The sequence below is a fragment of the Gallus gallus genome, chromosome 6, assembly GCF_016699485.2.
Source record: "Gallus gallus isolate bGalGal1 chromosome 6, bGalGal1.mat.broiler.GRCg7b, whole genome shotgun sequence".
Lineage (NCBI taxonomy): Eukaryota > Metazoa > Chordata > Aves > Galliformes > Phasianidae > Gallus > Gallus gallus.
Genome location: NC_052537.1, coordinates 33,543,311 through 33,570,982, shown reverse-complemented (window position 1 = coordinate 33,570,982; position 27,672 = coordinate 33,543,311). Strand labels below are relative to the sequence as shown.

General features: G+C 42.1%; 2 protein-coding genes across 4 annotated transcripts in view; both read left to right on the top strand.

Moving 5' to 3' along the window:
- Positions 1-25,978, top strand: part of C10orf90 (C10orf90 homolog) — a 63,423-nt gene extending 37,445 nt beyond the window's left edge. For 2 of the 3 annotated variants that reach the window (XM_040702801.2, XM_046943086.1), the window contains exons 4-9: positions 10,913-11,203; positions 13,141-13,334; positions 14,078-14,264; positions 23,456-23,519; positions 23,947-24,046; positions 25,054-25,978. In XM_040702801.2, the coding sequence (XP_040558735.1) occupies positions 10,913-11,203; positions 13,141-13,334; positions 14,078-14,264; positions 23,456-23,519; positions 23,947-24,046; positions 25,054-25,092 (875 nt within the window). In that variant the 3' untranslated portion in view covers positions 25,093-25,978. Of the gene's footprint in view, positions 1-10,912; positions 11,209-13,140; positions 13,335-14,077; positions 14,265-23,455; positions 23,520-23,946; positions 24,047-25,053 lie in introns of those variants that run through there. The other variant, XM_040702803.2, reaches the window with a different exon arrangement.
- A 1,390-nt stretch (positions 25,979-27,368) lies between these two features.
- Positions 27,369-27,672, top strand: part of ADAM12 (ADAM metallopeptidase domain 12) — a 181,236-nt gene continuing 180,932 nt past the window's right edge. Inside the window, exon 1 of the mRNA XM_040702488.1 lies at positions 27,369-27,384. The gene's annotated coding sequence lies outside the window, so the exon portion shown is untranslated. The remainder of the gene's footprint in view (positions 27,385-27,672) is intronic.

Below are 27,672 nucleotides of genomic sequence, written 5' to 3'. Positions count from 1 at the left end.
TGAAATGTTCCCACTTAGAGCCCTAAGAGCCACCTCGGAGAGATACAGCTGAGCATAAGCCTTGGCCAGGCTCTGTGAGGTCCATGTCACAGGCAATCGATGTGGATCTCCCAGCCTTCGGTCACAGCTTTTAACAAGCTGTCAGAACTTGCTAACACTGCTTTTAGGTCAATGTGGCAATTTCCTTTACTGTCTGCAGTTGATGTCTCATAAATACAAGGTAAGTTAAAAAATGAAAAGATTAGTCTTGTTTCTGTGAAAGACAGGAGTGTTTTTAATCTTAATTTCTTACCTATCCTTCATGAAGAACGTGCTCCACGTGAATATCTAGTTTTCTATTCATCTTTTACAGTGTATTACGTACTTGACGCCGGGCTGAATTATTAAAAGGGGGCGAAGAGAAGGAAAAAGGACGCATTTAAATTCATTTCGACCTCTTGACTAGATAAAATCATCATTGTACTATGTAAGATTATAAAAACCAACATCTACATTTATCTGTTTAAGCTCAGATCAAACATCTTGATGCCCAAGCACCTTCACAAACCTCGGCTTTGTTACAAACTGAAATGATTTCTGCTAGCACTTCGACTCTTATAATGCCTGCACCTGTGTTTTTCTTCTGTTGGCATGCCCAAGGCTGCTGTGCAGAGTTATTAAGGAAGAATAGCTGTGGTAGAGATAAATTTAAATCCAGTTGAGTCGATAGATGTTGCACTGGCTGTCACACCCTATGCTGAGATGTCAAAAACATGGAGAATACAGCACTCATCGCGTATGGAGGTTACCCCAAAGTAGGGAAATGAGGATTATGATGTGCTCACGAGTCAGCGTTTGGAGGTGAATGTGATGCAATGGGCTGTTATGACAGCAGCACTAAGTGCTGGGCACGGAGGGGTCTCACAGGGGCTGCACTACCAGCATCTCTTCTCCTGCAGAATTAGGATATGGAGTAGTGGTGACAGATAGCACTCGAGATGGAGAAAATGCATTTAAATCAGTGAACGAGACAAAAGTGAGAGCTACTATTGTATTGTAGTTTATATTTGTTCAGCAGAGTTACAAAGAGGTGTCTTGAAAGCATGATTTAATTAAAGCAGTACAAGACAATGGATGGGTAAACTGAGATGGGAACTGGCATTTTGCATTGTTGAGGGGCCTAGACAGTTATAAAGTTGTCTTTCCTTCTTAAGTAGGAGTTCTATTAACTGTTACTGAAGCCATCAGCATATATGCTAAGAAGGCAGTAACTAAATTTTAATTAGGTTTCAAGAGCTACTTTAAACTTTTCGTATTGTGCCCGTGTCTGTCTGTATGTGTGTGCATATATACTTTTATTGGAGTGCAATCAGAACAGTGGGTACTGTGGGATTTCAATATGATACTGCCTGCAAAATAATGTTTTAGTTTGAAAAACACATTGAAATCCTCTGGTATTTGAGACATCTGTATATTGGGAAAATATTTGGAGGTCACCTTTAAACTAATATGCACTCACAGTAATCAGAATGGGCTAATGTAAGCAGTCTTAAAACCAAAGATATTAGAAGTATTTACTTTCAATTATTAAATATAAATTGAAGTGCTGTAATGAATGAATTCAGCCTGCCTGGTGTTCTCACCTGACCTTCTGTTTATAGGCAAGTTAACATACAGTAGCCTAGAATATGAGAATAGTATGTATGCATGTATATATGTATTATATATATAAAACATGATATAATTAGATGAAAGCTGTTCCATACAGTATGGAATTTATTGTGTAGAAACTTGAGGAGCTACACAGATGATGCTAATTAATTCTTCAGCCTGAGAATATGCACAGCAGTAGTGATGGTAAGGACAGGAGAAATGTGAAATATGGCACAGCAGATTTTACTTTGGCACACACCTGCTAAACATGAGGAGTCGGATCCTTGGCTGATGTCAACCAATAGAAAAAGCTGCCTTCAGAGGAGCTACGCTGATTTACATCAGCCGAGAATCTGGCCAGGGACATTACTGACTTGGCATTATGGACACAGCAGCTGGTGCTGACTTGTTAAGAACAAAGGACCACATGCCAAAAAGCCCATTAGAAGGGGCTCCTTTGATGTTTCACTTCATCTGGTATACATTTAAAACGGTGGAGGTTGTCAATTTTCTTTAGTCTAGACGTTTTGTGTCACTGGATCTGTGTCACGCTGCTGTGTGACCTTAGCATACTGTATCAGATGCTGAGAAATTGAGGGCTCGGTCAGTTCCATGAGGAATTGGCAGTCCTGAGTTATCAGTGAGTATAGAAGGTGCGTCGAGCACAGCCCCCAGCCTGTGTAATGGGCTAATGGCAGCTGCCCCTTCTTACCTTAGAGATTCTTTATTCATGTCTAGGAGGGTCTACTATATATATTTTATATATGTCTACTATACTCCTAAGTATAGTACCTGAGTATATACCCCTATACTCTTCAGTCCTCGTTTCAAGCATCAGTTGCACCATCATCTGGTGTGGCAAAAGGAGGGATATGAGACTTGTTGTGTATGGGAGGAAAAACAAGGGATCAGTAGGTGGGTATTCTTTCTTGCTCCGCTTGTTTAGAGTAACTCAAGTATTCAGAGGAGTGGTGTGGCCTTCTGCCTTGCTGCATGGAAATGAATCTGTTGTTGGACACACAGACCATAGATGCAAGCAAGAGGGCAAGTTGAGGCTCAGAGCTGTGTAAGCCCAAGCTGCCCCAGGCTTGCTTTCAGTGACAGGACTGGCACTTCAGTGGTGGTTCATTAGACCTCACAGTGACCCTGGCTATTACTAGAGCACTTACAGTTTTCTATGGAGCAAATTATTCTTTAATTTCTTTTTTCTGTGGTTTTAGTCAACATGTAGCCATTGTCTTGTGGGAGTAGTTGTGTTTTTTCTTTTATTGTTGTTTTTTCTTGTGGCTCTTATTTTACTGTGGCTTCTCCACCCTACTTGCTTGAATGCATGAGCATGAGATAATTTGACAGGAGTTGAAGGAGCTGCCCACCTTCAGGAAGCATGTCTTTTGCTGATTAAAGGCTCAGTTTAATATTATTGGGAGGTATCAGTCAACCTATTGGACAGAAATGACATCATTTCCCTTGAAAACAGGAGGACACCTGCCCTATTAATGATATTATGAACAGAATTTCCAGAGATGAAAATGATAAATTAACATTATTTTCCCAAAGGCAATCACACTGTTTGCTGATAACCCAAATTGAAGTTAAGCTCTCCTCGTTTTGGTATATGAAAGTTAAAGATTTGATCTTTGCCCACTGTTCCGGGTAGACAAGAAGGAATCATTTCTGTCTTTGAGCTGTCACAGTTGGTAAAAGCATGAGACAATTTGAAGTGAAAGAATTTAGAGTGGACAAGTCCCTTGTCAGTGCTCAGGACAGCCAGTGGAGGTCTGGATACTAAAAGCGTTAAAAATAATAATTTATTTAAAAAAAAAGGGTGGATTCAGTGACTGCGTTACACCACTGGAGTAAAGGACCTAATTTTCCCCTTCATGCTTGTTTTAAAGTAGGTGCAACTCTTCTGCAGTCTGCAAAATGAATGCTTGGCTCAGGCTGGCTGTGGTAAATTATCAGAAGGAGCTGAACAACTAGGTGTCTTTGACATGATGAGAATACCAAGTGGTTGATACGTTTCTCACCCTGCAAATCACCATTTAAACCCTGTGAATCAGCCTGAATGTCTTTCTTTAAAGTGACAGTGCAACAGATTACTCATGGAGTCACTACAATGGAGTCAATACAATCACGTGATAGCTTCTAAGATGACGTCCTTGAAATCGAAATGTGGATGTCTACCTCTGAGAATTTCTTGTGTGGATTTTACAGACAATGTCTCATAAGTACGGCAGCAAATTTTGAAGTATTTGCAATAAGTGGCTCCCCCGATTATTAACAGTGTGGACAGAGATCCTCTCCATCTAAGGACCAGTTGTCTGGAAGTGTTTGAGGTAGCACGGCCAAAAAGACATGACAAGAATAATAATGATTCATTGCGTGAGTGTAAAATCTAAGACTGATTTTCTTCAGTGAGAAAATAATTATCAGGTTCTTGACTAACCTCCATATTATGAGCGATTTAATGAAAAGGGAACATTTTTCTTTTAATCCTGTCCCAGGACATAGGAAGCAAAGGGGAAAAATGTGAGCAAAGTGTACAAACACTGGTCTCGACCAGCTGGGTGTTGGTAACGCACTGGTGCAAGCGGTTGAATAAAAAAATGTGGGTGGATTATTTCCTGGCCACTGAAATATTCTGCAGCAATCACACACTCTCATGATTCAGAGTGTAAGATGATCTCCTGCAGGTGCCAGGCAGGAACGTTTCCTTTTGGCTGCTGTAGTCATTACAAATTACGCTCTTGTTCCACCAAGCTTCTCCGTGCGCCGTAGGAATCAGTGCGTCACATCCTGTCCTAAACACCACACTGCTGTGTATTAGCTCCATATTTAAAGTGACATCCCCTTACTTAACACTGAGGGTGAAGACTGATGGAATATTTGTAAAGTGTTCTGAGAAAATAATTTGGTGGTCACCGGAGAGGGGCTTCTTGCTAGGTGTCATTGATGAGCTGCATTTTGGGATTCTTTGCTCTGAAGCCAAGTGTTACGCTGCACTAATTTTGCCAAAAGCCTTCTGTAAACAGGGTGTTTCTTGACATCAAGAGACTCTTCTTACTTTGAATTGGTTATAGATTGGAAGCCTAGTAGCTCATAGGCACATTTGGTATGCTTTCTCTTTTAAATGATTGCAACTTTCTGCCGTCAGATATTGATTTTTGCAAAAACCGAAAGCATCTTCTGAGAAATATGTCCACAGCTATTTTAAAAATCCAAAGGAAACAACTAGAAGACAATCACAGAACCTTAGAATCACCAAGGTTGAAAAAGACCTCGAAGCACATCTAGTCCAACTGTCCACCTACAACCTGCTAAACCATGTCCCTCAGTACCACATCTAAACATTTCGTAGAATCATAGAATGGTTTGGGTTGGAAGGGACTAATTAAGATCATGTAGTTCCAACCCCCTCTTATAGGCAGGGACACCTCCCTCTAGCCCAGGTTGCTCAAAGTCCCATGCAGCCTGGCCTTGAAGTTTCTTGAACACCCCCAGGGTCAGTGACTACACCACCTCTCTGGGCAGCCTGTTACCTTCTCTGACCATTATTTCAAAGAAAAAAGTTTTCCTGATAGCCAACCTGAACCTCCCCTGGTGTTACTTGAGGCCAATCCCCCTCTTCCTATTGCTGTTACCTGGGAGAATAGGCTGACCCCCACCTCGCCACAACCTCCTTTCAGGGAGTTGTAGAGAGCAATTCTGTTCTCCAAACAATCCCACTAGAAGCAACTGATAACCTTGTTTGTTAGTGATAATTTTTTTATCTAGGCTTTTAGCTACTGATATAGCTGAGATAATGAAGCCTCATCCCAGTTGGACAGGGCTGTTTGAAGATACGTTAACACAGGTACAGTGATGTTAACAGAGAATGACAGTGTGGCTGATGCTCTTCGATTCAGCTTGCAGTGTTGCCTTGACTTTGGGTCTTGACAGGTCCGGTATTGCTGCTGAGGACAAGAGCCAGCCCTGTCTTTCAGGATCCAGCCTCAGATCGCTATTGAGTGATAATCCAAGACCTCATTAAGTGCTACATTTTGATTAGGAAGCGTGGGCACGGCTACAGTTTTGTCAGGATTTTTTGCAACTCAGATAGTTTCCATGAATGTTAATGCTGAACGGTCCTGACACTGCCTCTTGCAAACAAGTCATTTAATAAACATCACAAGGCAGTTTGGGACACAGGTCTCACTGCTGGTCAGCAGAAATTTTAGTCAAAATATATGAATTTGTAGCATTCCTTGCTGACTGCATCTTGTTGACTGATTAAAAGTGATGTCCCTTCCTCAGCAGTGATCTGAACGATAAATTATTCTCCCTATCTTCCATGTCTTGACAAACACTGAAATAACTAATAATACTGTCATTGCTCTCACTGTTTCCATTTTTCTATGTTAGGATCCTGCTGAAATGATGCAGTCTGTTTACTTATATCTGAGATCGTACAACTTAGCAATGGTAATACTTGATACATGGCAGGAATTGAGTCATCAGTCCTTGTCACTGGGAATCTTGGTTTGGATTTTGGATTATTGCTTGTACAGCCTATGCCTATTCATCCCTGGGACTGTATCTTAGAAATGGTGTAAGTTTCTTCTATTTAAGATACACGAATTGCTTCTGCTCTCTGCTTGGGTTGTTGGCATTGTCAGCTCCCATCAGAGGGGTCAGGGATTTCTCAGCAGCCCAGGTTTGGGATTTCATTAATAAAAAAGAAAAGGAACAGTAGGTGGTCTATAATGTAGAGCCTGCTGGTAGTGGTGATGTCTGAGCTCATTAAAGAAGCGTAGGGAATCATCACTGTGAGTCTCCTTTGGCAACCCCCTCTTGTCAGGCTCGCTTGGTGGTCATGGAGGGTTTGTGGCGTTGTGCATCTGCTAAAATGAGCTCTGGCCATTTCAAATAAGTATTTTGTCATTGAACTGTTAAAAATCCACACTGAAATACTGGGACGAGTGTTATATGAAAGTATGAAAAGCTGCTTTATCCTGCTGCAATGTGGAAGGAGAAAAAAGTATGTAGTAACAATGGAAAAGTGTATGTTTCCCTGAATGGACAATGCTTCCAAGGAAAGGCAAGTTTAACCTGCTGTAATACGAGGTCACTTCCTGTTAGCGAAACCCCCTGAAGGGAGGAAAATGTAAAGAGATACTGTACAGTAAAACAATATGCTCATTTTATTCAGAGGTCAAGGATTCTTAAAAAATAAAAATAAAAAAGCAGCACCACCAACAGAAAACCCTACCCTTGGTTTTACAGAATATTTATTAACTCCTCCAATATCAAACGATTTTCAGAGTTGTTGCCCTAGAATTGAACCATTGCCTCTTTGTTCCTTGCATGGAGGCAAAAATGACTCCCCTCCAAATGCAGTCCTGGTTTGGTTGCTCTTTCTCCTATAAGCAGTTGAACTTTTTGAACTAGGATGTGTACTCACAGAGCTTTACTAACGGAGTCATTGTGCTTTCCCTTTCCTCAAGTTCTCTTCTCTTGTATCTCCCACAGCATTATGCTTGCATGTCTTTGTTCGTCAGTTTTAAAGTCTTTCTTCAGTTGGGATAATAGAAAAAACATATATTACTAGTCATCCAGTTGCAATTCTAGCTATCCTCAGAGGGGAAGATATATTTCCAGTTTGCTGCGTGGGGATTTAGATATATGATTCCAGATAGTCTTAATGAGAGTAACAGCCCTAATTCCCCACACAGTATATTAAAAACGGATCCCGAATGTACAGAGTGAAATTCTGTGATCTTACCTTTCAGTACCTTTGCCTTTTCTTTTTTTTTTTTCTTTTTCCTCAATATTATTTGCTTCTGCATTTGTTAGTTTAGGTAACTGACAGCTGATTTGAGGATGGCGGAGCTGTCCTCAGAGCCCAACTGTCTGTGTTGCTTTGCTGTGTTTTCCTGGGAATTGAGGGCACCTGGGTGCACCTTTTGAACTGAAAGGTTAATTCAAGAGAGAGTTAGAGGAAAGGTTTTACCAAACTGGTTCTGTGATTTATCTGATTATCTTCAATGTCAAACGAGAACAAGCCGCGCCTTTTCTGATTGCCTTAATTAACCACAAGAAACCTACTGTGTTTTTCTAATCTAATCTAACAGTTAAGATTTAGTTGTAATATTTGTAGAGGATCTAAGGTAGGCTATTTTCATTCGGAAAGCGATACGTATTTACAGTAGAATTTCTCAAGGAATCTTTTAAAATTCATTTGTAGACATCCTTTGGGTACCACAAAGTGCTCAGAAGCAGCCATCACCTCTGTGTAATTTCTGACCACGTTCCTGTTTTTGTTCAACCTGCATTCCCTTTCCTAATCCAAGTCTTTGCAGAGAACCCCCAGACCTTCCTTTAGCAGGGAAGGGGTGCAGTGCAGAAGAGAAGGCTGCCTCCACTTGCACTATATGTAAGAAAATTCCTGGGGCTTAATTCCCTGTTCCTGAAAGTTACAGAGCTTGCACTCGGCAGCCAACGCACAAGCAGCTAGTCTGGTGGTTAGGGATAAATGGCAAATGAGCGCTCCAGGCAATAGAAAGTTTTGCTCAGATCGATGTTCTAAGACGTTACATAGGGGAGGCACCCAGCTTTTGTCCAGGCTCTGTTTTTTGGCACCTTGCAGCCCATGCTGCAATTGCAAGACCATTGCAAGCCCCAGCAATCCACCCTGGCATTTTGTGGTGCCAGTAGCAGCAAATGACCAATACAAGGGAAACACAGCCGTGCTTGCTGTCTCACAGTGAAGAAGCTGTCTGGGTTCACAACACACACATTTGTTGTACAGACCGTTGCTAGATATGAAAGCGAACGATCTCCTACTGTGATGCTGTTTTGGATGAGCAGAAACTCTTTTCTGCTTCCCCAACCCCCCCCTTTTTTTTTTCTTTTCCTCTTTGCTTTCTGCTGGCCAATAAACAATTTTAATTTAAAAGATGATTTAAAGAGATAATCTGTTTTCCATTCAAGTTCTTTCTGTGGCTCGGCTGCCCTCTCCACCCCCCTATTTCTGGTATCTTGGCTGCCTTTGTGAAAAGACTTCCTTCTCTGCTGCTCTGCAGTTACTTAATGCTACCTGCTGCTTTCTTCATCTTCTCCTACCATGCTGCCTGCTTCTACCTCTTGCCACAAATGCTCCTTGGTGCCCATCACACCATTAATCTGTCTCAATGTCTTTTCCCTCTGTATGTCACGAAACATTTGCAGAAACACAGTTTGTAAGTGCAAGTACAGGGCCAGTCAGGGAATGGGAGAAGAAAGCACTGCATGTGTGTGAGCTCCAGCTGAGGGTCTGTACAGAGCTGAGTGCTTTTGGTTTGTTGTATTTGCATCAAAACTATTTTCATCTGAGAGAAGAGAGATGAGGTTTGACAACAGAGAAGGCAAATAGTTGCAGCGTGTGAAAAGCAAGGAGAAAAATCAGTTATACCAGCGAGAAGGAGACCTTAGATGCTAGATTAGAGTCTGGGAGCTGGGTGTGCCCTTCCTTGCTTTGACCAGATTTTCTGTTTGGCTGTGAAATTGATTAGGATGGAGTTCATCTCAACGAATTTAATTAGAAAAAAGTTAATTTTTCTGCCCATGCTGATCTTCTAGGATCCCCCACTAGAGACTCCCTTGAGAAGTTGGCTCTTCCCTGTACTGGCAGTTGAGTTGACAGAAGGAAGTGTAAAATTACACTGAAGACTTTTGTGATCTTCATGGTGAGGGAAAGGACTAGCTGCTGTACCATAATGTCTTTGGTTTTCCCAAAAATGCAGGAAGACAAGAATGAAGAATGAGTTATTCAGACCTTTGCAATGCGTAGGAAACTGTGGCAAAGATAATTTATTACCTATCAGAATTAGATTAAGGATAGAGAAGTAGTTTGAAAACACCCTGCATCTCACTAGCAGGATTTAATACTACTTAATGATGATAGGGAGGGGTCTAACGTAATGTGCCACTTCATCCTTTCTCATGGGATGGATCAGGACAAAGATAGAAGTAATCTTCCTTCTGTCTCGGTCAAGACATAAGGAAGGAATGTTTAGAGAGTAGAAGCCGTTGAGAATGAGTCAGAGGAGGAAGGAATTATGTAGCCACTTTAAAAAAGTGTTTGTCACTGAACACCAGAAGTTTACTGCCTAAGGACTGTACAATCCCTGCCTGGTTGGTTTGTTTTTATGGTTAGACCTAAAAGCAGTTGGTTGTTGGGTTGTTGTTTTTTTCTTGCATTTCTCAAACCTCTCAGTTGCCTTGTTTCACTAATTTTTTAATAACTATCAGTCATTTCCTTCTACATAAATCTTCAAGTCTCCAGCCAGCCTGTGATTAGGACAGACCATAAGCAATTTTTGCACAGCATTAAAAAACAAGAGCACTTACGCTGCATGCACAGTTGTGTGGGACCATTCAGGGACCTCTGGGAGTACTCTATAAGAACACAGAACAGTTCCCATCTGCTTTTTTTGTCTTCCTCCCACTTGTTGATCCTGCTGCCCTTTCCAAGCTGTCCCCAGTTCTTTGCATTTCCTTTCCTGAATTCTGTTTTTTTCCTATTCTGGACACTTCTGTGTGTTCATGTGCCCATGCTTTCAGTTTTCTAGGGTTCTGCTGGCAGTAGTGGTGGTCTGTTTGAATCATCTTTTAGGGTATGTGTAGCATAGAACTTACCTGGTGAGTTCTGTTGCTTTAGGCATGGCAGAGTCCTGCAGTTGTAGCTGCCGTTCAACATCGTTCTCATGAAAACTACTGCAGGAGAAAGCATGTCTTGTACACATTGGACCTTTCTGCTAGTTTCTGCCATGGCTTTCTACAGAGGTAGGAGGTGGACTTAAACATGTGGGAGATGGGTGGTGCTTGTGAGGCAGCCGCCACACTACGGAGGCCTCAAAACACGTGAACCTGTGCTCTCCTCACAGCCAAAATTGTACCCAGTTTTGACCAGGTATAACTGAGCTAACATCTTTCTGTCCAGTGAATAAGAAGCAGGAGAAAGTCACGTGTCATACGTTTGTATTAGAAATGCCTTCACTCCTTCCACACTCTCCATCAGAGTGAATATATATTGCTTAGAATAGCAGCTTAGTTTTATGAAGTATCTTCTGATTATTTCTATCAGTAACGTTCTGTTGCAGTACAGCTGTGTGGCAGTCACAGCAATGTTTGTATCAGTTACAACTTTTAAAATATATGTCTGAAAACCGTTTTGCTGGAAATAAAAATGATGAGGAACAGAAGGCTGAAAATAATAATGTTCCCATGCTATAGATTATTTTTTTTTCCTTGTTTTTCACAGGAAAGCAAATGCTGTCTGGAAGCCAGAAGAAGCAGTACACCATGAGCAGGAGAAGCAAAACAGCCTCTGCCTCTTTTCTGGGCACAGCGCTGGGAGAAGCAGCCACAGCTGCTATTGATGGCTCACCAAAAAGGAGTGATCCCTCCAAAGGCACCTCTGCATCCAAAGAGATCCAAGTCCAGGGTGTCCTGAAACCAAAAATGCCCATCTCCAACTGTACGTGCAGTATAAAAGCTTCATCGAGAGTCCTCTTAGAAGAAAAAGTTCACAGGCAAAACCAGCTCCTAAAAAGTAAGGTACAAATCCTACTGTGGTTTTTAGGAATATGGTTTCAATAATAAGATGAGATCAGTCTCAAAGAAAAAAAGTGAAATAATGGAAAGTCAGACCATTTTTGTCCAGCTTTAAGTACTGAGTATGAGTCATCTAGCAAGAGATCACATCAACTAATCAAACTGTATACATTGCTATGGTTAATAGAAAACAAAATGAAAATGAAAAAGATGGGTTTACTTTGTGAGTAGATTCAAGAAAATCCTGAGAAATCATTACAACTGCTGTGCCAGTCATTCTCAGCCCAATGAAGAAACACCGTGAGGTTATTTTACAACCTTGTTTGGTTTTAATTCTGCAATCTCCTTTTATTTTTTGCTGTGATACAACAGCCTGAACTATCTGGGGCACAGTCATAGCGTGAAATATCTTATTTGGAGAGATTTTCATGGAAAGAAAAAGGTTTCACAATTGCTTATCAGCAAGATTCCAGCACTTAAAACATACTTTCTTCGAATTCAGCACTATCTTCTCATGTTTACTCAAAGAGTGAAAATGGAGATGGCACGAGTAGTTGAATTCATGCATGGAGTTTTGCAGAAGACAGCTGATGCAGGTTATAGGTAGATTTGTGCTGTTGTTGTTGGCAGTGGTTGTTTCGAAGGCAGGTAGGGAAACCATTTCCATTATTGACTATAAAGCTACTAAATGTAACACCTATTTAGGTGAGAGCAGCTGATGCTCTGCTTTTGGTGCCAGAAATTAAACCGTGCCATTTCATTAGCTGGAAGTGACTTCGTTTTATGAAAGTGGAGCATCCACTCAGAGCTGTTAAAGTTAATTGACACCTCTGAAAAAACTAGACTTATTGAGCAGCTTAATTTTCATGTCACAGGTTTCAACTTTTTTTTTCCAAGATGAGTTATGTTAACAAGAACAATATTAGAGAGGAAGAGCAGCTCAAGCTCTTATAAGGCAGATGTACCCCAAACAGATTATTTTAACTTTTTTTTTTTTAAGTACAATATAATATGTACAATATGTCATAAAGAGGAAAATACTTTAAGCTGATTGTAACCAAAAATTGAAATAAAACAGTAATGGGCTTTATTCCCAGATGTTTAGTTCTAGAAATCAAATTATTTGGCAAGGAAGAAGTACTCCAGTGTGACTTTTCAAAATAGTGCATATGGACCTTTTCCGAAGTTAATTTGTTATTTTTGATTATGTCTAATTCTGTCACTTTTTTTCAGCTTGTCAACTGTCTGCTTTTTGAGTTCATTCCCTCTTTTGGCTCTAACTCTTACAGAAAGTATCAGTCGTAGAGCAATAAGGCCTAATTCTAAGCATGGAAAATCAATGTTCGGGACTTTGCGAATTGACAGCTTTCATAATAAGGTGCTATAATGCATATTAAGCCTTGGTTTATTAGTTTTCTTCATGGAGCCATTCCACTAGCTAATGAAAATGTAGAAGTGATATAAAGCAAACCATCTTATCATCAAAGCGAAAACAAGAGTAGGGTTTATGGAAGCCTCAGTACAGCCCAAGGAAAATGATGTGTGATTAAGGCCTACAACAATATGTTATTTCATGCAGTTTGTGCAATAAATTGAAGTAAACCGTGAGCTGCAGAGTGATGTCCTCTGCTTCCTGTGATGTAACTGCGTTAAAAGTGTCTTGCTTTTGGGAGGTGGCTACCAGCAAACGGAGCTGAGCATCAGAGCGGTGTAATTACACCTCTGTGCGATGTCTGGCTTAATGTGAAAGATACTCTGGGTGTCACAAGGCAGCGAGTAGCACCTATGATTAGGTTTGGTCTATTCTGCTTAATGAGGCCTATTAATAATACCTCGGCATTCTTATTTCTGAAATTGCCCTCTCTGTCTAATGAGGTGGAGAATTCAATAAAAAATTAACCGCGCACTCTTAATGAACTTTTAAATCCCTTGAAGGTGATTGCCAGTCCTGTGGTTCAAGTGGCAAAATGGAGCAGCACGCGAAAGAGGAGGAGCAGGCACACGCCAGCCAGGAAGCCCTATCCTCAGCTTGCTGGCCAAGTGTCACTTGTGGGACACACAGCGTGCTCGTGGAGCCAGATGTTGGCTCCAAGCCTGAGAAGGGTTCACCATCCCCGCTGACACTGAAGGTAAAATACCCCTTTGTTTTTAGCGTTGGTGTTAGTGTGGGCTATGAGAGATTTATTTTCCTGGATGATTGTTGCTTCCTGGGAACTGGCTGCGGGTAGAAGTTGGCTTTTCCTTCGTTGTTCTCCTTTCTGGTGAATTTTGGTCACTTTCCTTAGTTGCTGAGACTAGTTGGGGCTGCCCTACTCATGGCTGGGATCCAGGATTGCAGCAAGCCCCAGCAGCAGACATGCTTTCCTCCTGGTCCAGTGCATGTTGCAGACAAACCTTTGTTCCTGTTCTCTGTACTGAGACATTCCCAAACTTTGTCTGGAAAACACGATCCTTCTGGATCATCCACAGAAGTATCTGCATGGTAACCTAAGTAAATGGAAAAGTTTGTGAACAGACAGTGACGAGCTACTTCAGGGATGTGGTGAGACAAAGAAATAGGCACAATATCAAGAACATGAATATGGATAGCATGAAAATATGTAATTCAAAACCTCTCAGATAAATCTTCTTGAAGTGTTTTTTTTTTTTTTTTCCCCAGAAATATTCCCTTTTACCTGACGAAGAAACGTACATGCCAAAGCACCTTTCCAACAATGAAAGGGAGCAAAGGCAGATAGGAAGGCAGTTCGTGAGCTTTTGTACAAACAAGGGATGATACTCATTGGGAATCTCTTACTGAACCCAGCTAGATGAATACCACCATTTTTTTCCTCCTTTTTCTAAAACAGAGTGTTTTCTCTGTTTTATTTAGGAAGCACTAGAAATCCATAAGCCTCAGTTCATTTCCCGTTCGCAAGAAAGGCTGAAGAAACTGGAACATATGGTGCAGCAGAGGAAAGCCCAGCAGAGCGATGCACCCGTGAGCACACCCCGCAGGCTTTCCTCAGCATCCACTTCAAACAGAAAAAAGCAATACACTGTTCCTGACCCACTCAGCGGTAAGTTGTGTTGTGACCAGCAATGGGGCTGTAGCTGTTCTTGGAACATTGATACGTGCCTGATGTTTCTGTATTGATGGGAACAAAGGTGAAACGTGCTGCTCCTATTCCCAGTGTCTGCCGTGGTAATCAGAGAATGAAGTCTCTGAATAATAAAGATAGGATTAGTGGACAGAAGGTTTTCTCTGGTCCATGGCGGCCTTTCTTGGCCACATTTTGTCATTATCAGGAACAGCTGTGTTCTTCAGCATGATACAAGTTGCTACTCATTGCAGACAGGCATCATTGACGTTTTGTACCTATCACAGCTCACAGAAGGGCTGATGTGGGGAGTCTCAGGTAGGAGGATGGGTGGTGTTTGGGTCTTTGCAGCATCATGTGTAGTCTCACCACGTGACTCGTGAAGCCCTCAGCAGTGAGCTGGTGAAGGTGGGCTTGTCTGCTCAGCAGCTGGATGCAAGGCGTAAACTGATGCATCTAAACTCTGCAATTTCAGAATGATTAGGCTGTTTTACTGCCCTCATTATCCAGCAGCTCTCTCACAATAGCATCCCTGTAAGTCTTACCTAAGCACAATGTGGTAAACAAATCGCACACACTTTTTTTCTTTTTTTTTTTAATTACCATCTGGATTTTCCTTAATTCAGTTAACTAATGAAAAAACATCATTTAAATTACTTTTTGGACTTAAACTTGTGCCTGTTTGAAGCCACGTTATTCTACTGAAAAATATAACATTTGAAAACATTGAATAGCCACATTACGGTTAAGGTTGTCTTCATCTCTTCTTCTGACAAAGCATAATCAAGGAAAAATCCCCCTGAGTGATCTAAAAGATGATGATAGGCAAACGATTTGCAATGACTGGCAACACCTGCCAAGTCTTTCAATGAGGAAGTGATGAAACTCCACAACTTCGTAGTCTTTAAGACTACATCAGCTCTGCTTGAACCCCTCGAAACTATTTTGTTTCCCTTGGCGTGCTTTATATCGGGGGAATATTATTTTCTATCGCTACATGTATGCCATTTGCTGTCATGTGATGGAACCTATCTTACATGCATAATGGGATTTATAGTAAGAGCTAAATAAGCACATGTAAACAAAGCAGAGAAGATGAAGTACATTTTAAAGAGTTGCTACAGTTCATTCAGCACTTCAATTATCCCAGGTAATTACTTTGGATTCGAATGGCTCGGGGATGCGCTGCTCAGCTGCAGTCGGTGTGGGGCTCTGTGCCAGCCCAGCCGAGCCCCCTCTCTGGGAAGAGTTTGTCATTCTACTCAGAAGAAGTGGCAAATATCTCTTTCTTTGGTTGTCATCTTGAAAAACCCCCCAAACCGCTCTGTAAACACTTTGTGAGACAAAAAGTTGAAAGGTTAAACCTCTCTCTTCTTAAACGATGATTAATTTTTATGCTTGTTTAATGAGCAATAAAAGCATAATATTGAAATATATTCATTAATCATTCAAGTAAATTACTATTTCCTTCTCTTAGTGGTTGGTCATTAAAGATAAATTTGTCTAAAGAGAATCTTTGGTTTCCATAACTCATCTGCCTTCACGTAGCCAAGTGTAATTTCCTATTTGTAAGATCTTAATATTTTTGTAATGACAGAAGTGTCACAAGTCTGTTGTTGGAGCATAACTGTAATTAATGCTGTAAATCCTAGATCGCTGATAAAGCACAACTGTGTGGGCTGCAGTTCAGAGGGCTGTGTCGGAGTGTTCAGAGCATATTTAATTTGCTCTGAGTCCTGACAATTGGTATTTTAGGACTTCTCCTCGTGGATGCTATTGTGCAGAAGGATTAGTATCACTAATGAGTCCCAGCGTATGGGATCTTTGTTTAGTGCAGATGTTCCTGAACTGTTTTGGCCATGCTTCCTCTCGCAGAAGAGCCAAGGGATTCCCTCGTATGCTCACCAAGGGTGCTGGCTGCCTGTGTCCTGCTGATGTCTCTGCTGATGGCACTCTGTCCCACGGGGGTCATGGCCCTCATGTTCCCTTCTGCCTGTCCTGCGGGTAGAAAGGAGGGGAAGTTATCATTTGTTATCATCCTTATTCCGTATTATCTGAAAGCCATTTTAGCATGTAAAATGTGCCTTAAAAGCGATGAAGGGCTTTGGAATAAGTTTAAAATAAGAAAATGAAAGGAAATGAAGGAGAATGCAGCTGTAGTCTAGATAACAAATGCAAGTACAGTTCTGTTTACTGAGATGAGAAGTGGACAGGCAGTCCTGAATGCCATATCCATCTCTGGGTACACTGCTTGTAAATCGGTTGTGGTCCAGGAGCAGCTGTGACACCAGACCAAGCTGGGGGCACAGGTTGATGGCTGTGACCTAGGTGGTGTTAATGCAGCCCAAGCAGCTGTTAGATGTCAGCAGTCCTTAGAAGTCACAGGAACTGGGCACCAAATGCTTCTGAGCATGCAGGACAGTGGCTTTGCCACCTCCTCACGGCCTCTGGTATTTTAGTTGGTGCTATTGCTGATGCTCCTCTTTCCTGCTCATCTGAAAAGTCCTGCCAAATCCAGCCCACCTGCAGGCGTCTTTGTCTCGGAAGCAATCTGCTCTTTCACAGTTTTGAAACACCATTTGAAATTAAGAACCCAGGAGAGTCAAATGATGACCTGGAAGTGTGCTTAAGTACACAGCGCAGCACTGATGGCAGCCCTACGCCTCGGGGTGTGATCCTGCAGCTGCTTTTCCATCTGATGGCTTCCTCTTTTCTCTCATCTCTGGGATGTGTGGAGAGGCCTTTATGGCTGTGAGGGCTCGCTGCCAGCACACCCTCCTGCATTTTCCAGAGATCTATTTCATAACAGCTTGTTGTCTGAGGAGTGTCATTTCCACTGAACCCAATGGAGTGACCCCAAGCACTGATTATAGGCACATTATTAGTGGCTGGGCAGGAGGTGTGTTTCTGACTACTTTCAAGATGCTCACACGGCAGCACACTGCAGCAGACACACCACAAGCATCGTCAGTAACATCAGTTATCCCATTCATTTTCCACCCCTGGAAGACATTTCCTGGCTCAGTTCCCCATGTGCAGCCTATGCGGAAAGCAGTCAAGGTGGAACTGCCCCATCAGACAGCAGCCAGCTCTTTCTTGGGCTTAAATGGGGGTGGAAGTGCAGCCTGAGATGTTTCCCTTCTGCACTTCATAAATTCACCCCTGTTTTGGTGAATCTCTCCAAAATAAGGTTGTTACTTCACTCCTGACTCGCATCTTTTATATCGATGTCACCCAAAGCAAAGAGCCACGACCTTCAGAGAGATTGCTTTATCAGCCTAGAATGTCTTTATTAATAACATGAAATTATTGGATATCACAGTTTTCCAACGTCTTGGCAGTGTTGTTACAACTTGGAGTTTCTTGGAGGAGAACGAAAGAGCTGGCATTCAGCTTCATTTCCGTATAAATACCAACATCTGTGCGGCTTGCGTTTACCTTCTCATCCTCAAAAAAGCACCGAAATCCAAGTTGTTTACCATTTTTAACTGTAATTCATGAACGAGACCTTACAAAATACTGAAGGTAATCTTAGAAAAACAGAAATATTTATCCCACAGAAGACATTATCGTCACAAGAGCACTTTGAAGGCAAAGAACCTGCAACTCTTGTGTTAGCCTTTGTGCTGGGTAATGCGTACTGCTACATTTCAAGTGTGCTAATTAGTCCAAGATAGACTACTCTACTGTTGACTGTGTCGAACAAATTAGAGATCCCACTGTGACGAACTGAATAGAAACAATGTTCAAATAACTGGATTTAAATCTCAAAAACCGTAATGTAATTACTTCAGTGACGGGACTACCAGCTGTTTATAGGCCTTTAAATCTGCATAATGAACAGCCTTCTGATCTTAGAGTACACAAGCACTTTCAGAGGTTTAAAAAATTTTCTCAGGCATGTATGGTTTTTTATTTCATACCTTCCATTTTGCTTTCCTTTGGGACCATGATGGTTCATTGGAAATGGCATCGTATGTGGAAAGTCACCATTCAACCCTACTGATGTTCCTGCTGTGTTTCTTTGGATTTGCATCCAGCATTATTCCAATTCCTGTATCTTTAGTAATGTGTTGGAAACAAGTTTATACCTCCTTAACCATGCTTCTAAACCTTTCCAAGAAGCGTTATTGTAGTGGCAGAAGCCTAGAGGGCAAGGATTGCTGTTTGTGTTTTCAAAGTGCTGGATTCTCAAGCAGCTCTGCGCCAGGAAGGTTATTGTTTGGATTGCATATTCAGTGGGTTGAGAAGATGGCAATTGGAGAACTTGCACTAATTGTGCAGCCAGCAAATCTTGCATCCTTGTGTCCTTCAGATGCCATTGGTGGCTGATGAGATGTTTGCATCCACCTGCCCAACTCTGCTTGTGTATGACTTCAGTTGTGCCATTTCTCAGGTTTCTTTTCCCTGTCAATATTCATAGCTAGCAGTGGCGCTGCTGATCCTGTTGGCACCTGGCCACTTGGTTAAGGCTGACAGTTCTGAATAAAGATTAAGCTGCAGTCAGGTAATTGAATTAGGAAGAGGAATGACCTATTTTTATGATATTATTATTCATCATATTGATTGCGGCAGTGCCTGTGAGTCAGATAGACACAGGCAGTACCTTGCAGGGCACTGGCTTCGGGGGACTCTGTGACAGCAGGGGAGGACATAGGTGCAGTGAGTGGGGCACATCCCCTCCATGCCCTCATCCTTGTTCATGGTGGGGAGAGAGCCAGCATCTGTGCAAGGTGATGGTAACAGGAGAGGAGGAGGGAAGGGGATGGGAGAACTCAGGGAGATGAGCAAAAAGGGCAATTATAAGCAAGACTGAGGTCAAAAGCCTTTCAAAGTGTGTTAGAGCACATTGCCAATTAGTATTGAGTAGAGGAAGTCCAGGCAGCTCTTCAGAAAGCTTTTCAGGCAGATAAAAGCCCATTTTTGTGGATTTCTGGAGCTGCTTGCAATAGGGGGAGCGTCTGGGTGAGGCCCCTCTGCAGAAGGGGTCCATCTCCCAGGGTGTGGTGTCAAGGAAGGTGGAGATAAATTGGGAAATCTTTAAATATGAAGTTTTCTGTGTGGATAATTACAGTGTTGAAACAATGTGCATTGTAGAGGGTGACTTAGAAAGTTCAGTCAGTTTGCTGGGGGATAATTTCATTAAGGTCCTGAAGTAGCCAAATTGAAAACTGAATTTTCAATGATGGATTTTTTAATCGAGGAGTAAAAGGTCAGATTTGATCCATGATTAGAAACTGAAACTAAAGAAATCAAGATTGAGAAGCTGTTGCAAGTTTTACCAAAGATGAAATGAACCTTTTGATCAGTTTATGTAGAGCTGCCATACTTTCTTCACTGATGATGTGGCTTTTGAAGGTAACTGTGTGCTCTTCAGTGCTATATGCTCTAGTCAAACACAAATGAATGAATGAATGAATCAGGAAAGCCAAGTGAGATGCTAATTAGTATTTTTTTTTTTCTGAAGGACATGAATGTTCAAGTATCATTTGGACAGAGCAGAATGAGATGTTGTACTGAGGAACATGGTTAGTGGGGAAATATAGGTGGATGGTGGGAATGCATGATCTTGGAGGTCTTTTCCAACCTTGGTGATTCTATGAAATCTCCAATATCATGCCCAAAATGAGCTTAGGATGAAAAGTTATCATAAACCTGTAGACTTTAGTACTTTTTTTTTAGAGATCCTAGGGACATTTTCCACTGTTAAGACTAAAATATTAAGGAGGATCAGAAGTCTTGATAGCTATAGTGTAGGCCAGACATGGAGAGTTGGAAAACCCACACACCACCTGCCTGTGGCTCCTCTTGGGAGAAGGACCATTGTTCAGCTTCAGCATTTCACAGAGATGAGCATAAAGCCCAGGCACTTGCCATGAAACCTTTCACTCATGGCTTATTACATTTTCTTATAAAGAATACCCAAAACTCATCTGTTGAGTGCCGATGAAGTCATTTATTGCATGAAGTCATTGACACGCAACGTGCAAAACTTTGGGCAGCACCTCTGGGTGTAGGCACTGGTTCATTTCTCTGGATGAATTCCCAGCCAAATGCTATGGGCATGCTGAGCTGAATGTCACCTTGGTATTTATCCTAGACTTTTTTTTGTGAACTGTTGATTGAAAAAGCAGTGTTTGAAAGAAAAAAAAAAAAAAATCTAAAGTATCTTAGAACTTCTCTGGGCAAATGGGTTTTTGGTGACATATTTTTAGTTCACTGAAAATCAGTTTAAGTAGAGAATCACCATTATCGGTGCCTGGCCTTTCAGGAACTGGCAACACGTCCTCAAAGGATATATTTTAGCTCCTAACACACTGAGAATTCACATTTATATTAGGGGAAATATATAAACATATATATTCTGATGGGCAGAGTTTAGCCCTTGATAAATTTTGTCACTGTTAATAACTTCCCAAGCAGGTATGTTGCTCATCCTGTCTGTGGTGCAGTTTAGTATGAGTTAAAATATATTACACTGTTGACCCATTTAACTTCATTTACAACTTGCTGAAGTAGCTGCTTTCTCCTGCTCTGGAGACCTTGCAGATCACTGCTGCACCTTGCAACATCGGTGTAAATGCTGGAAGCTCACTATCTTGACAGGGTTTGACTAAAACACCAGTGAAATGTTTCATGCTCGTCTGTCTCTACTGTTATTCTTTTTTTAAACTGTGATGCATCACTGGAAATACCAAATACCTGTTTTGAAAGCCCTTCTTGTTTATCCTTCAGCATAGTTTTCTCCGAAAGCAATACAGGGCTATGGAACTTTGGTAAAATGCAACCTAGAAGGCTGTCAACTTGGGGAATTTTCGACTTCATGTCTAACTTAGGCCTTCATTCAGTAAGAAGGAAGTTAATTCAGATCTTCATGGTGTTCTTGGCAGGTTATTATAGCTCTGAATCTGTGCTGCTCCTCCAGATGGAAATATGTGTTCAGTATTGAACACAAAAATAACAGACACATTTAAACGTTGGTTAATTTTCTCATTTAAAACATTTTTATTAATTTTTCAGTTAATTTTAGAATTCTTATCCTAAAATCCCTCAAGGTTTAGCACCGATTTTTTCCTTGTGTGTGATTTTTTTTCTATTATATAGAGACCTGAGAGTGAGCCAAGAGATACCACACAAACATTTACATATGTGTAAACTTTCTGACTCTGTGCTGCTTCACAAAGGGTATATTTGTAACCAAGGTAGATTTATAATTTTTCTTGGAGGTTTTTCCCCATTATATCGTTTTAATCTTTCTTTTGAAACCTTTGACGTAGCCACGCATGGAGTTCCCATCCAAATTGCAGGCAGAGATGAGACTGATGCCCTTCAGAACCATTTCTGTATCATCTGGAGAGTGTTATACTCAAAGTGCTAATCTGTCATTAACAGCTTTTATTCAGAAAAAAAAAAAAAAAGGAGAAAAATAATTCCCATAGCAGTGTGTTTTTCCTTTTCCTGGAAATCATAGAATCATAGGATGGCTTGGGTTGGAAGAACCTCAAAGATCATCCAGTTCCAACTCCCTGCCGTGATCCTGTGCCATTGTCTGGGTTAGAGGATGCCTTGGGGAAGGGATGTGTCCTGCAGTCCTGAGCTGCCAAATGAGGTTTGCAGTCTTGAGCAGCAGGGCACCATGCTGGGATCCACACTGGTCCCAGTAAGCTGGTGCCACAGGGTCCCTGCCATCCCACCGGGTCTGTCTGGGTCACAGCAGCAATCTGCTCCCCTGTGTGTAAGGATTATTTGGGCAGCTATAGCATCCAAGTGTTCATTCCTTTTAAATGAATGAGCATAAAAATGAGCATAAAACCCCTACTAAATAAAAGGCAAATTATATTTTCCCAGTCAGTCGAGCACGTTGCTTGTAGACATGAAGATGCAGTATTAATGACTTAGTGCAGAAAACCACTGAGTGGAGGAAAGTCAGTCCCAGTCCTGCGTCCTGAAAAGGGTGCTGGAACAGAATAGAGGCTGCTGCACATCTCCATTTTATTTTTGCAGAGATGCAGCAGCAGTCTCCCAGGGCACGCTGCATTTTCCTGAGCAAGGCGGTAATCCGAGCACAGCTTTGCCTCTGGGTGTAGCCCCATCCCCTGCTTGAGGCTGTTTGGTTGCTAAGACAACTTCCATAAATATCCCTGAAACATTTGGTGTCTTCAGCAGCGGGGAAGCAGACCTGCTGGGGAAGGGGGCTTTTTTGGGCAGCGGTGGCTGGCTTTGCTCTGGGCCAGCGTCTGCACCGGGCAGCTCTGGAACAAATTATTCCCTGTATTTATTTCCTTGCCTTGATTATTGTATTTTGTCTCTTCAGTGAGATGGCAGAAAGAGGCCGATGTGGTGCCTGCTGTGATATATATTATGTCTTCTAAACTTCCTTGGCAAATGGAAGTGCTTAAAGCTTTGCACACGTATTTATCTTATACATATGTTCTGCGAAGGCACTTGCAAATACCTTTGCCTCTTAGCTTACTGAGACTTGCAGGGCACTGCACCCTGTCCTCTGTGCCATCTGTGTCCTGCCTGCATACCTTCCTATTCAGAGACCATTTCAGCAAAGATGCTGAAATTACCTATTCCTGGGACCCACCAACTACGGAGATCAGTACTTATTTCCCTGCATCCAGGGAAATGCTCGTTGGAGTTATCTCAGATATCCTCACATCTGATCAGCAAAGAGTAATACAATTTTCTTCCTCTTAGTGCTTGGCATAATTACACACTGCCCCGCAAACTAAGTGTAAATTGAAATGGAAATGCTGGTGCCTGGCCAGCTTCCTGGCAGACATCAGCAGGGGGTATGGTTTGCTGGATGCACTCAGTTGCCTGCCTGGCTCCTTTGGTACGGCAGCACTGGTGGCTGCTGCCTGGCTGAACATCAGTGAACACCGCTGCGTGTGGCAATGACAGAAGTTGTATGTGTTTAAAATAAAGGAAAAATGCTGGTTGCTGTGGGCTTATCCATCCTTCCCTGTCCACAGGGCAGTTCTGGGATCCAATTCAGCTCCAGATAAAGTTTCTCAGTGCCTTTCCACCAACTTACGGAGATACGGATCTGATCTTAAGCCAAGAGAAGTCTAATCAGGAATTTCATATCATGACTGAGATGCGAGGCTTAAAACTTCAGACAACACAGATTCCTCTGACTAACTTTGTTTTCCTTCTGCTAGATAACCTCTTCAAACCAAAGGAAAGATTCATTCCGGAGAAGGAGATGCACATGAGATCCAAAAGGTACAGACCACTGGAGTTTAGACTTCACTCCTATTCACATCTGCCTCACACTGAAGGCCAGCGATTGCCTGGTCACCTCACAGGCTAGAAGAGCTAGCATGCAGGCCACATTCTGTTCTGAACCGTGCTGCTATAAATCAAATCCAGTGAGCCCATTAGAAGCTTCCCCAGAATTGCGCTGCTGCATGGAGATAACCTGATCCCATCTCTCCTTATTCCTTAGTCCAAAATGAGCAATGTTGTTCAAGAAGTGAGATTTTTGTACCATTATTGTCAAAAATTTATAATGCTTGTTCTGTGTCACGGATCTAATTTGAGTACTTGGAGATACTCATTAATGCCAAGAATTGCAGTGGAGAAAACGTTTCCCAGTTATTTGCAAGTCCCGGGGATGATGGGTGAAGTTAACTTTCTAACTTCATTCCAGGATTTATGACAATTTGCCTGAAGTAAAAAAGAAGCAGGAGGAAAAACAGAAGCGGATAATCATCCAGAGCAACAGAATGCGCGTGGAGATCTTCAAAAAGGTAACGACGCCCTGTGAGTGCACAGTGTGGGTCCATAAGGCGCCTTTGCTGCTTTACAGGATGAATGTCTGACCACTGATCTGTAGGTAGATCTACGTGTGGATTTGATATTGATATCTATGTGCTTCTCTTTGCTATTATACACCCCAGCCCTCAGTGCTGTCCCTCAGAAGTAACGGGGTTATGTCATAGAATCATAGAATGGCTTGGGTTGGAAGGGAGCTCAAGGATTATCAAGCTCCAAACCTCTTGCCACATGCAGGGCCACCAACCACCATATCTCATACCAGACAAGGCTGCCCAGGGCCCCATCCAGCTTGGCCTTGAACACCTCCAGGGACGGGGCATCCACAGCCTCTCTGGGCAGCTGTTCCAGCACCTCACCACTCTCATAGAGAAGAACTTCCCTCTGATATCCAACCTAAATCCTCCCTCCTTCAACTATGATGGGGTGAAGAGCTCTCAGATACCAAGCCTTGCTGTTTTGCAGTGGTTAGCATAATAGTTTTTCTCTCTAGCAAAGCCTGCAGCTCTGCAGCAGTGCTCCCAGAAGGGCAGGTTCCTGGGAGAGGTCCATGAAGCTGTGGGGATATCTGTGCTAGCATGTGCAAACCCTGAGGGCTGATGGTGTTCTTAGCATGAGGTACTGCTTAAGATGTAGCATGCACCTAAGGCCTTTAGTTTTTAAAAATGAGTCATTTATCCTAGCAGAAATCTACCTGAGCACAATTAATCTAGGTGCAGGTCTGAGGCACTGCCAGGTAATCCTGCTCCATGCCATCCACATGTAATGGCATTTCCTTGTTGAACTGCTCTGCGCGCCTCCATGTAGCCATGCTGCTCCTGCCCAAGATGGAACAGCTATCGGTGCTTTCATTTTGTGAGTAACGTAGCTGGTAGATCTGAGCTCTGAGGAGTCTTGTGCCACCTCACAGCTTCACTGAAGGTTTCTACTTCACCTCTTGATGTTTAACCCCATCTTAAGGCTGTTTTTCTTTCTTTCCCAGCAATTACTGGACCAGCTCCTTCAAAGGAACACTGAGTGACAAAGGATTCTCTTGCCTATCATCATAATTGGATCTCCAATGCCTTTGACTGTTAGATAAGCCATAAAACTTGCTGTTATCTTAATTACCTGGAGGTATTTTTCTTATCTTTGGCGCTTTATATAAAAAGAAAGATCATTTATATTTCAATCGAAATTTTAAGGCAACTTTCAAGTAAGCAAAGGCAGTCTAAAAAGGAGCACAGCTGTTTCAGAGCATCAACTTATGGTCAGTGTACCCAGAGGAAATAATTTTAAGAATTTTTAATGCAAATACCGAATTACAGTGGTGTTATTTATCTTAATCTGTTTCAAAGTATACATCTCTGTAGCAATAGAGCCGAGTTTATAAGACCTGGGAAACTTATTTCTCTGAAGCATTCTATTAATTGATTTCCTGCGAGTTAAATCCTTGAACTAAAGAAAAACGAATATCATTATTTGTTATGTTTAGAAACTAGCTGAAATAGCATTACCACATAATCATAGCAGCAGCAGTTTCACATTAATACTTAACATACCAAAAGGGACCAATCTTGGAGCTCTCTGAAGGACTCTATTCCTGTTTATGTAGTGAATTCGCATAGCAAGTTTACCTGTTAAAAAGCAATATTTAAAATTTCGGTCTTAACTCTCTCTTTTTTTTTGGTGTTTTTTAATTTAATATGTATTTTACTCCACTTCTGCAAGCATTAAGTATTTATAGGAATGGCATATTAAGAAGCCGTGCCAAGAAGTATGTTTGCATCAAAACTGCAGAACTAAAACCATCTGCAACGCTACCTTCAAAAATATTTAAATCTTTATTTGTACATTTTGGAAGTAAAAACAACCGGCTTAAAACCAATGGAATTTATTTATGGAATAAAATATGAATATAATATTTATCCAACTGTTGTGTTTTTATTTGGTACTGTTAAAAATAACACAACTATTGAAAGTGCCCGAGAAGTCGCGCCACAAATTCTATGCTAAAAAATCATTGCAAGCATTAACCTCTGTTGCACGAATGCTTCATTGAGTGTGTTCAAACGAGGCTGGAAGTTGGCCTTTGCTATCTGTGCTTTATTTTGCTAATCCAGCCCAAGATGCAAGGTCAGCTTTTCTGGGAGAGCGATGTTTGTGAGCGGAGCGTTGGCTGCCCCAATGGCCTCCAGCTGCGTGACTTGTGCTGGCCCCCAGGAACCTCTCCATTGCATTGCTTTCCCTCTTTGTGTTTCAGCTTCCTGGTTTGTAAGGTGGGATTAAGGATGTTAATTTTTGCTCACGGAGAAGACAGAGATTTATTGAATAAACAGACTGCATTCCAGATAGATATTTTTATGTGCTCAGCAATTGGTTCAGTACATTTCAAGAGGACACACAAGGTAAGGCAGTGTTTGCTATGAGAGAGGAACTGCCAGAACTTCCCCTGAAGAGGAAGTCTTCAACCAAGCCAGCAGTGCAGTACTGGGGACTGATGTCAGGGCTGGACCACACATGGCTTCAAGCTGAGGAACTCACAAAAGGAACTGCAAAAAGGACATCCCTCAGGGCTCTCAGCTCAGCTGCATGCTGGGTCCGCTCCCCTCTGGGTTCACCAATCCCTCTGCTGCTCTCCAGGAGGAACGCATGGCCTGCCTCAGACACAAAGGCCTCTACCACACAGCGATGGGTTTTAGTACTGAATGCACCGACACAAGTAACCTCCTAGCCTGGACCAGAAGGATTATCTTTCCACCTTTCTCCCAGTTACAGCTCACTACAACAGCTGCAGACACTTCCTAGTGCCAAAATCCCCTAGGAGCTCAGTAGGAACCTGGTGGTTTTTGTTCCTTAACGTCTAGTTACTTGATTTCTTAAAAGAAATGCAGCTTGGATTCATCAAGTTTGATGAATTGTGAGAAATACCTCTTGCATGCAACCGTAGGGGAATATTATATACATTTGCACCTGCTTTACTGTATACATTTAAATGTGCTTGTAGTCCTGACAGCCAGAGGGAACCTCTCACATTCCAGTTTGTGCCCAGTGCCACCTCTCACCAAACAGAGGAGCTGATCCTTCTTAGAAAACCATGGCTCCAGGTCCTGGTGTGGAAACGAAGCACGTGATGGCTGAGGAGTGATGGCTCAGCCTCCTCTCTGCTCCTCAGCACCCCATCAGCACGCTGCCTGGGACAGGACACCTCTCCAGGTACTTGGTTTCCTCTCGTCTCTGCTGGCCATCCTCAGGATGGTACCACGTTGGCTTGCTGCATCTTCACATCCCCCGGCTCATTGGTATCTCCACCTTCTCGCCGTCTAAAAAGCAGGTATGCTGTTCACAAAATCCTTTGGCTTTGTAGAATGGTTACTTTGAAATGTTTTTATTTTTCTTCAAATGCAGTTTTTTACATGACAAATACGTAGCAATGTGAGGTGGAAATTTTCTCCTATCAATAAGCTTGGGGGCATACCCAGTAAGCAAAACGCCTGACACAAATCACTGTCTGGGAATGCTTTATATGATATGAAATCTTTGCTTCCAAATAACAGAAGTGATCTCTGTTGTAAACTTAATTTCTCTTTCTGGGCCTTAGAAAAGGAGGTATCTGATAATG